We start from the raw sequence: 11556 nt of genomic DNA on the forward strand, positions 1-11556 counted from the left end.
AATACTAATATCAAACAACTATTTCGCTAATCAAGGGATCTATTTAAATCTCAAAAGGATTTTATAGAACTCTAATATAAACAATTAGAATATTTGAATAAAGAAGTATTTAAATATTTTGTTTTCTTAACAAGGAATATAAAGATAAAAGGATTTTTTAGGATTAAGTATATTGATTACTTATATATATATACTAAGCAAATAATATTACAAGCTTCTAGTAAATCCTGATTACTACATCCTTTCTATAAAATTCAATAGGATTTATTTGATTTTCCATATATATATACTAAAGCATTCTGGCTTTTAGTAATTAAGGATATATTTAGTGAAAAGATCTTTAGCTTTCTATTATACCAAAAGACTCATTTTAAAGTATTTAATACAATCCAGAATTTTCTTGTTTGGATACTCAGAAAGTATAGTTTATCAATAATCTATATTAAGTAGAATAACAATATTTCAATTATTAATATTATGGAAAATACTATATTCGAAAATTGAATCAAAACCGAAGATATTAAACTTGAGTTATTTTTATTAAATATATACAAATCAAATAAAGAATCAAAATGAGCAGGATAAAAGATAATTATCAAATAAATCAAAATACAAATCTCTATAGACATATCTAATCTTTTATGAATTAAAGCAATACAAGCTGCTATTTATTTATATAATATTAATTCTCTTAAAGCTTGATTGTTTAAATTCCTAAATGAAATGCTGAATACTTGATTTTATAAATATCTATGATTATTTGCTTTAGTGGTTGTGGATCACTTAATTGTTAATCTCCATTTAAACTGAAGTAGAATATATCGATATAAATATAGAGCATATCTTTTGGATAAGAAAAGAGAATTAGGTATAAATAAGAGAATTTACAAAACTAACTTTAAAGCAAATATTGAATATCTCATCGGATATATACTAGATTCTTTAATTTATTGTATCTGGATATTCAAGCTCAAGCGGGTTATCGTTACTTGAAATGTTATTTTCTTTAAGAAAAGAATATACAAAATAGATTAAACAGATAAAATCATTGATATATATATGAATTAAGAACTATAGCAATTTGTATTAGTTTTCGATATTCAATAAATAATCGATATTAATGATACTGTTATTGATTAAGGTAATGATATAATGATTTCGATATACACTACTACTAGTTCTATTGATATCACCATGTGTACTTCAGATACACCTTAAAACAAGTAGGATTTGGGGGTATTTCTAGAAAATAGGAGTTTACACATAAATACTGAAAGTAATAGTACACATAAGGTTCTATATTTTGAAAAGGCTTTAGAGGTAGAAGATTGAATTCAAGAATAAACTATTATTGATCAGATACAAAAATTTACAAGTTTTACTTTGATATTATTAAGTAATTATAATAATCAATCAGAAAGTATAGATTATAAGCATACTGATAATGCTATTCAAGTTATATATAGAAAATACAAAAACAATCCAGATATTTATTTTACTAATACTATGGATGCCTATATTGTAGAGGAAGTAATATTATCGGAAAGATTATTTCTTTCGATATATATAATCGATTAATTCAAGGAAGATCAACTTTCATTTTTCCTGATTAAGAATCCAAAAGATAAAGGATTATGAGAATCGAAATTCCTTGTTTAACTCTCAATTTATCTGAATATCAATTCTTTGATTTTGATAATACAACTCCTGATATTAATATATCTACAGATTATTATTATCAAATTTGATAATAAAAGAGATTGTAAAATAATCTATCAATAAGTGATTATACACTTATAAGCACTTTTATTGCAAACTTATTGCTCGAAAATAATTTCTGTATTAAAGATTTCCATTCAACATTTTGGTCTAGCTATTCAAATATGGATATATAGGGAAAAGAATACTTATTTGTTATTATATACAATATAATCGCTTTTGTTATATAAATAAAACCTAGCTTTCCTAAAACACCTGAAAATAAAGCCTTAGAGGAGCTACCCAACTTGTATTTATTAGGATTACCCAAATCATCTCAGTATTACCATCAACTCAAGGATTATTTCTTAGGGAAATAATTTAAATACGAGTATAAGATTAAAATCAATAATCTAAAGGATTATAAAACATAGTATGAAATCAATATATAAGATATACTAATTACCTTTATACTATTGTAATAGATATTTATATACAAATACAATAAACAGAGATTCTTAACATAATGTCAAACTAGACTGGTTATTCATAATAATCTTCAAGCTAAAGATATAATCAAATCAATCTACACCGCAATACTTGCCAAAAGATTATTTAGGATTGTAATGATGCTGATAACAAAATACAATCTGGAAATAAAGCAATTTGATATCATTAATACATTTATTAATACTTATAGGGATCTATTAGGTGTATTTGTAGTTTACTATTTACCAAATGAATTCAAGGAACTAAATAAGTGCATAATTCTTAATTGTATATTATATAATCTCCGAAATTCCTTTACATTATAATTCAAGGATTTTAGCAAAACACTAAAGAATCTAGATTTAAACCAATACAAGGAGGAACCCTGTTTTTTCACAAATCTAGATCAGATTGTTTTGATATTATTCTTTGTGGATGATATATAGATTATATATTATCACAAGTATGTATTAATAATTAATAATATCATTTCTAATATTAAGGTAGTCTATAAATTGAGAGATTTAGACGATACAAAATGGTTTTTGGGTATCCGGATTATTCGCAATCGGAAAATGGGAAAATTTTGGTTAGTATATAATATCTATATTGAGAAGATTGTAAAGAAGTTTAATCTCAATAATAGCAATGTATGCATACCGTTACCAATCATAGAATTCGTGAAATATGATGGAACTGCTACTATCACATTCATACGAATCTATCAAGAAAAGTTCAATCACTTTATATCCCTCCTAAACCTACAAGACGTGAGCACCAGGATCAATAAGATCAAACAATATATTTTCCTTCAAGAATATACTTCTTTATAGCAAATTCAATCTCGAACTATATCAATTCAAGTTTCCATTTCTTTTTAACAAGCTCGTTATCAAAGTCAACCATATCCCCTTCACCAATAATATTATACTTATCATCAAGATCACTATCATTATACATATCAAACTCAACCTTCTTCTCTTTACTCTTCGAAGTAGTACAAGTAGGTTGTGATTGAGTTTTAGGACTTGCTACAGAAACCCTCATATTAATCTTTGAATATTTTATTACAAAAGATTAAGGAGTAGGAGAGGATTTCTGTTTTCTAATTGGAAAGGGAGGTAATAATTTTATAACGGAAAAAGGATGAATGGATAATTGCAATAATCGAGCAGGGGGAGAAAATATAATCTGTATTAGTGATAAGAGAGAGTTAAGATTGATAAACTCACTATTCTCTTTAGTTATTATTAATATAACCATTATCACAATATAAGCCGATTTCTGATTTGGGATAATCCTTTAAAAAATATATCAGCAAATTATAATAAGATAAAAAAAATTAGAATATACTTTTTCAAGAAATATTACAAATTCAGGATTGCAAAGCTTCAATAATTGAATATCTAAAGATTTTAAATATACTGGAAAAGGTATATAAGTATATATAGTGTATTTCCAGTATTAAAGAAAAGATATATTTCTCTGCTTAAAACATTTATTATATTCCTTATAATAATTAAAGAAAAGAGAATAAATACATTCTGTATAGAAAATAGTGTTTTGTGTATTCTTATTTCTAAAATCATACTTTAAACCCTTCCATTTGTATTCATTACAAACTTTGCAAATAGATATCCGGCTTTTATTTAACCTAGAAGCAGAAATAGGATTGATAAAAGAAGAAGAAAATAACTCCAATAAAGAATTCTCATTATCGAAAGAAAAATCAGAAAAATAATATTCTTCCTTGCTATTAACAAAAGGATTATTATAATCCACAGAAGTTATTACTATATAACCTTTATTTGCATCAACCCAACAATTTCGAATAGCTTTAACCTTCTTCAAAAAGCTATTATCAAGATCTTAATAATGTTTATCAAAAAATAGTTTTATTTATAAAAACTATTTGTTGAAAAGCAATCGAACCTTAACTACAAATAATAACTAATCAGAAGAACGCTAAATATTAGATTCACTAAATTGAATATCACCTTTTGGTAAGATATATAGAGAGGTAATTATATATTGATTAACAAAATCAATAGAAATCAGGGACTCTCTAATAGGAAAAGGTATAATAAAAGAATATATTGGAATTATCAAATATAAATCTAAGAAAAAGAAACTATCTCTCTCTTATAATTATATCAATCCACTAAATTCTCTTAAAATCCATCAAATTCCACTCAATTCCATTTCCGCCATAAAGCATTGTATATACAGATCGATCGAATCAATTGATACAAACATTCAACCATATAACAATCAAAATAACTTAAGTCTCCTGATATACAACAATTCGAAGGATTAATTCTCTTATTTGAATATCATCACTTTCTTATAGGCTTTTCTAATCAACAATACAACTCATTCTTTTCTTTTTTTGAAAAATCATATACTTTATATATCTTACACTCCTTTATCTGATAAATAAGCCTGCCTAACAAATAAAATCACAGCAACTATTCGAACAAGGTGTTTATCAACGTTTACACTACTCACAACTAGAAAAAATTTTCCTTTATTTACTATGCAGATCCCTCAATATAACCATTAAAGCACCAAGCGATCTGAGAGGTATGTTACGGAATTCATTGTATAGTATAATCTTACAATATTAATTCTAATACTTCTTTGGAATACTCATTCCTATAATTACTAAAACTATTTCACTCAGCTTATTTATATACCCTATATATCTAATTAGGCAACTCCATCGCCTGATCAAAGTATATAAAGCAGGTATAATCCTTATGATCACACCTCAAGTCAATCTAGTTTATTATCACTCTATATACCTATCTCCTGATCAAAGTGACCATTAGATATAGCTATTACCTCCGTGATAGATATACTATTCTTAAGAGTTAATACCTCAATCGAGGAGTTGTTTCCAAACTGTTTACTTTTTCCATATTTATTAGTATTTACATTAGAACTATAAAGACTATAACTATTGCTTTGTTGAGATTGATTATTATTGATTAGGGATGCTTAATCAGTAAAAGAGGGAAAGTGATAGAATCCCTTTAAAGTAAATAGATTGGATATAATAATAATACTTGTAACTCTATATATTAGGGATTTGTTATCTTCTATCAAATAGATTTATTTGGAATCAGTTCTTTTCCTATAAGTAATATCGAATGTTCTTAATATACTCAAAAAGATATTATAGTTATAAGGTATTATTTGATTGGTTACTAGATGGCCGTGTGATTGTATAATGAATTGTAAATAATATAACACTTTGTCTTAAAAGAATTGCAAAAGCAGAATATAATTTATCCTTAGAATCTATAACTACAGAATTGGAAGCAAAATGCTTATAGAGCGTTTCTATATACTAGCTATGTATACATAATTGTGTATATACGCAAATACGCACATAAGCGATCGCAGCTGCGATTGGGTGCGATCCGTGACACTGATTTAGTTTAGAAATTTAAGCAGGCTGGATATTTTATTGTTGTTATAAAACAGATAGATAGAAAGTTAATGTAATTATGACTATTAATATTCTCTTTCGAAAGCTTTGAGTAATAGAAAAAGATAATAGATAGCTATTATTATAAGACTCTATAGTAGGTATTAAATAGATTAAACTTTATACGAAATTAATAGATAAATTTATTTAATAAATTTCGATATCTCACATACGAAGTAGAAAGTAATTTGAGAATAAGATATAATTTATTTTTTAAAAATAATATTTACTTTATATAATTATTTTATAAATTTTATTAAACTTAAGTATCTTAGTTATTATTCATTATCTTATAAATTTATATTCTATATCAAAACCGAGTTAATTTATATAGGTATATTAATATCTTTTAGTTATTTCGCTGTATATCGATTATTGTATGCTAATCGTTGAGGTTAAAAGTAAAATATTTGTTTATAATAGAGTAGTTTAGTATGTATTAAGCTGGGGCTTAATTAGGAAAGAATGATTATTCAAGCGAAGCTGGAGAGTAGAAAGAGAGGGGAGGGGCTTCGATGGATTGTTAGTAAGAAGAATAGTAGAGAGTAAAGAGTAAAGAGTAGCTATGAGATATTAGATATACTTGGGAAAAGATAAATCTACTTTGTAAACTCTTTGAACCGGGCTAATGTTATAATAGTCGGCCCTTCAAGCAGCCCACTATTATCTATCTACCTTTTCAGCGAAATTATCTAGAATACCATACTTGTACGATACGTATATTGTGTAGTAATGAGTAATTGCGGGGTAGTCTATGATAGCCCTACGCCAACCTAACCGTGACGTTTCGAGTCCACTTCTTCCTCCTATCCTGACGAATATACCGGTATATGATCCGGGTTCCGCGTTTCGAGTTTCGAGTTTCGAATCCACTTCTTTGCGGGAAATATCATTCCGAGTTTCCGATCCTGGAGATGGAGATGGATAGATAGATGCTTTTGGGTTGTGGGAATGGGCATGGGAATGGGAGGTTTAAAGAGGGGGATTGGGGATGTGTACGATGTATATGATGTACGATGTATAGGTAGGTGTGTTGTACGGACATGTAATACAGGAAAAGAGCGAATTTATGGATCTTTGGGATTGGGGATTTGGGGATTTATTGGAATTAAGGTACTGATTGAGTGAAAGGTGATTTATCTTTTTATGAAACCTCGTAAATGCTTTTTGAAACTTGAGAGGCTTCTTCTTCTTCTTCTTCTGGAGGAGGAGGAGGAGGAGGTATGATGTACTGAGTGATGATAACGAGGATTGAAGATTAGAATCTGAAGGAGAAGGAGGAGGGGGATAAATTGTCTGGGTAAATATAGTAAGTTAGGTAGTTTGTTTCTTTGTGTAAAAGAACGATTTGAAGTTATTTTCATAAAGTAGGTAGGGTAGGTAATTAACTATCTATCTAATACGATAGTCAATAATACTAGATATGCAAGACTATATAATCCCGAAACCTTAAAATATAAGTATATCCTCTCTCAAAAAGAGCTTTGAAGGATACCTATGGATAAGTTATTTTTCGGGATAAAAATTACGGACTCAAAAATATACCTAGGATCCCGAGGTCCTTAAGAGCTGGTGGAAGTTGTGCGGTACTCATCTCGTATGACGTTTATTCGTGCATTAAAGCCGATGTGGACGCCGTTGTGGATTGGTTTGTTGATCCCGTAGAACCCTTGGTGGGTTTGATGCGGGGTAGGAGAGTCGGGAGGGTAGCTCGGGTAGGTAGCTCCGAAGTGCGAGCTCGTGGGTATGTAAGATATTTGGGATTATCGGATGTTGACTTTCTCTTTCTTCTGTAATTAATATCGATTCGATTGCCTGAAATTAGATTACCTGGTGATAAGTATCGAACTTTTTATCCTACGGCTTTATCGTTTCGTGCTTGGAACTTATCTGATATACTTCCATCCCATCTCAATCAAACAACTCCATCACATCCCTCAAATCTCATCCCACCACATCAAATCACATCACCATGTCTCCCCAACCCTTCCAAATCTCCGTCCCCCAAGCCAAAATCGACACACTCAAAACTAAGCTTTCACTCGCTGAATTCCCCGACGAACTCGACAATGCAGAGTGGGATATGGGTGCTCCGTTGTCCGACGTAAAGCGGCTGGCGAAAGCGTGGGAGCAATGGGATTGGAGAGTTGCGGAGGAAAAACTTAATAAGAAGTTGGAGGGAGCGCAATTTACAACGGGCGTCGAGGTCGATGGCTTCGGCGAGTTGGATGTGCATTTTGTATGGCAGAAGAGTGAGGTGAAGGGGGCGGTGCCGTTGCTCTTTGTGCATGGATGTGCGTGATTCTTTTCTTCTTTTCTTTTTGTTAGGTGAGCGGGGACGAGGATTGGTGAAGATTGTTTCGAAGGGAGAAGGGAGAAGAAATGAGTGAATGCTAATGTGAATGCATCAACAGGGCCAGGATCATTCTTGGAAGTTGTCCAACTTCTTCCACTTCTTCAACAACCCGGAGGTCCAGCATTTCATATTGTTGCCCCTTCACTTCCCAATTATGGATTTAGCGGAGGAGTCAAGAAACGTGGATTCGCAATAGCTCAGTATGCGGAAACTTGTCACAAATTGATGTTGCAATTGGGTTATGATGAGTATGTTACGCAGGGTGGTGATTGGGGTATGTTCGTTACGAGAGCTATTGGGAAATTGTATCCTAAACATGTAAGTTTTATGTCTTGGATTCTGGGTATATTCGTCATGTCTATAAAGATATTAACATCACACAGTGCAAAGCAAGCCATATCAACATGATCCTAGGGAAAGCTCCCACCGACCAAGAGGCATCCCCTTCCTATTCACAAGCCGAGCTGGAGGGACTCGCTCGAACCAAATGGTTCGAAGAGGAAGGCCGCGGATACTTTGCGGAACAATCCACCAAGCCGCAAACACTCGCCTACGCACTGCACGATTCTCCTGTCGCATTACTCGCGTGGATTTACGAAAAACTCCACGATTGGACGGATGCGTATCCGTGGACCGACGATCAAATCTTCACCTGGATATCTATCTATCAATTTTCGCGCGCGGGCCCCGGAGCCGCTCATAGGATTTACTATGAAGTCATGCATACGCAGCCTGGGGAAGGAAAACTGACGATGGCTGATTCGAGTATTTACATTGGGGGGGTGAAATTGGGATTGACGTTTAATCCGAGGGAGTTGGTGGTGTTGCCGAAGGCGTGGGGGAGAAAGTTGGGGGATGTGGTTTTTGAGAGTGATAACTTGAAAGAGGGAGGAGGACACTTCTATGCGCATGAGAAGCCGGAGTTGTTGGCGAGGGATTTGAGGGCTATGTTTGGGAAGGGGGGTGGAGCGTTTGGGGTGGTGAAGGGGAAGAATGGGTATGATGGGGTTTGAGGGGGAAATGAGAATGAGAATGATAGATTGTTGATTGGTGAGTATATCATATATAGCCTGGGAATAATGACAATCACATTACAGTGCAGAGCGATGTTTCAATATAAATCCCAATGAATTACTACTGATATTATTGACCAGTGTAAAAATACAAGTCTAGATTCATTCCTATTCACTGATGAACATTAACCATCTCTATTGAATCATTGAATCCCCATATCTTATATCTCATATCTCATCTCACACCTTCCAGCTCCTCTTTAATACCTAGGTAAGTTCTAACCAAATTTTCCTACTGAATCTAATCTCAATACATTATACTTTGAACTTTATATTTAATACTATATCTTTCTACTTCTTATCGCTAACTAGCTCTTTTTATAAATCTCAATATCTTATATCTTGTTTCTTATACTTCACACCTCCCTTACCAAACGCTAAATAATCACATATCTCTCATCACATATCTCACACCTTCCTACCCCTCCTTACCGACTACCTACCCTCTTCTCTCCCAGTAATCTCTAGATCTTCAAGAAGTGGATGGATGGATGGATGGATAGAAAAGATAAGATGAGAGGGTTTTATTTTGTAATGAATTAGGAGAGGAAGGGAAGGGAAGGCAAGGGAGGGAGGAATAGGAGATGAGAGGAGATGAGGGAGTGGTATAGAGTGCAATATATGTAAACTTTGTTTATTAGTTTATCTGTTTATCTGTATATCAAGATGTCGATGTCGATTTTGAATTGCGGAGTTAGAGACTTGGGAGTGAATGTTGGACTGATTATTGTTTGATATTTGACATTGTAATATATATGAACTTGCAATATAAAGAGAATGGTGCAAAGTCTTGAGTATATTTGAAAAGGCTTAGAATATTGGAATCGATGAATGGGTAGGTAGACGATGAGGTATAGGGGATATTGTTTGGAAACGAGAAGAGGGGGGCAAGGGGATTGAATTGAGAATTGAGATTGAGATGTTGATAATGAGAAGTTGAGTTTATAGGTAGGTTTGTATGTATGAATGAATGTATAATGAGTTGGTTGCATTGATATTGATTTGATAGATAAACTTCTTGTACGATGTTTTGAAACCGGAAGGGCAGGAAAGAAATTGATACCCGGTGGTTTGGTTCAACATGGAGTAGAGTAGGTAAGCATAATATGCAATTCCCCATTCTAATAAGTTGCCAATACATATATTCTCAACAACGGAATTCGGAGTGAGATGTGATGTGTCTCGCCGATTGATGGATGCCGGATGACAAAGATGCTTAGATACATGGCACGAAGGTCGGGGCGCGGAGGAGATCAATGTCCGAGGTCTACGATTTTCCTTCTCCACATTCATAGTTTAGAGTTCGGAAGGTCTGTGTTTCGATGGAGACAGAAGGACTTTACGATCTTTTGATTTCTAATACGCTTGCTTGGGTGGATGTGGATGTGGATGCGGTGTGGTTTGGGGTTGTTTATATTGTGAGGGGACTTGCTGTTTTTTGTTGAGGAAAGCAAGAAGAGGAAAGTACAGTTTCTCTAATCAATTCGTTCGATTTGCCTTTTTTGAAGAGGATTTATACACCTACAACTCGATTTCTATAATTCGATACATTTCCCAAACGAAACAACACATCTCAAAAGATCCCAATCAATCCAGAAAAATGGTTACCATCACTCTCGATGCCGATTACGGGTATGTACACAATTTCCCCTTCCTGTACCCCCCACCTCCATTCTCCCATCCCACTAACACCTCCCTCCCAGCTACGTAATCCTCGCCGCAACCTCCACCTTCGTCCTTAACTTCTGGCACGGCATCAACACCGGTTCCTACCGCAAAGCCGCCAAAGTCGACTATCCAGCTGCCTATGCCCCCTCCTCCCGTACCGACACCGCAGCACATCAATTCAACTGCGCGCAGCGCGCACATGCGAATTTCACAGAGAATCACTCGGTAGCGGTTGCGGCGATGTTGGTTGCTGGATTGGAGTTTCCAAGGTCGGCGGCCGTGTTGGGGGGTGCGTGGACGATTAGCAGGTGGGTTTATATGAGGGGGTATAGTCAGGGAGGTGTGGGTGGAAAGGGAAGGTATAAGGGTATTTGGTTTTGGTTGTTCCAGATGGGCTTGATGGGTTTGTGTGGATTTATGGGGGGGAAAATGGTGCTTGAGGGGAAGTTGTAGGGTGTGAGAGTTAGAAGGGGAAATGGAGAAGAGAGGAAAGGGGTATAGATGAATTGGTTGTGGAGAGTTTGAGAGGAAGAGAAGCAGGAAGGTCTGCATTCAAACGGTCTCGCACTTCCCAGTCAATTTGATAGACAACCCTTTTCTTAACTCCCTGGAATAATCCATCTCCTAATTGAAAATCGCATTAAAGCTAATGCTCTTACTACCTACCTACCCACCTAAACAAAATACAAATTCCATAACTACACATCCACACTACCAAGTATCTAGTGATCCGCAATATCGAATACTAACACTCCCCTTGAGTCCACTTTCAGAACACG

The 11556-nt window shown here is 33.6% G+C and overlaps 2 protein-coding genes across 2 annotated transcripts; both read left to right on the forward strand.

Moving 5' to 3' along the window:
• Positions 1-7652: 7652 nt before the first annotated feature.
• EAF02_007861 (uncharacterized protein) lies at positions 7653-9049 on the forward strand (the record flags this gene model as incomplete). Its single annotated transcript, XM_038903909.1, has 3 exons — positions 7653-7974; positions 8095-8354; positions 8420-9049. The coding sequence occupies 3 exons, from the start codon at positions 7653-7655 to the stop codon at positions 9047-9049; spliced, it is 1212 nt and encodes a 403-aa protein (XP_038756190.1).
• Positions 9050-10329: 1280 nt separating this feature from the next.
• EAF02_007862 (uncharacterized protein) lies at positions 10330-11511 on the forward strand. Its single transcript, XM_038903910.1, has 2 exons — positions 10330-10741; positions 10813-11511. The coding sequence occupies exons 1-2, from the start codon at positions 10710-10712 to the stop codon at positions 11228-11230; spliced, it is 450 nt and encodes a 149-aa protein (XP_038756191.1). The 5' UTR covers positions 10330-10709; the 3' UTR covers positions 11231-11511.
• Positions 11512-11556: the final 45 nt, after the last annotated feature.

This window comes from Botrytis sinoallii (assembly GCF_014898435.1).
Source record: "Botrytis sinoallii strain Bc 23 chromosome Unknown BSIN_014, whole genome shotgun sequence".
Classification (NCBI taxonomy): Eukaryota; Fungi; Ascomycota; class Leotiomycetes; order Helotiales; family Sclerotiniaceae; genus Botrytis; species Botrytis sinoallii.

Bases quoted from the DNA above. Each gene is read 5' to 3' on its own strand.
- EAF02_007862 (XM_038903910.1), top strand. From the start codon at position 10,710: ATGGTTACCATCACTCTCGATGCCGATTACGG. The intron at 10,742-10,812 runs GTATGTACACAA...CCTCCCTCCCAG, and splicing joins ACTCTCGATGCCGATTACGG to CTACGTAATCCTCGCCGCAA.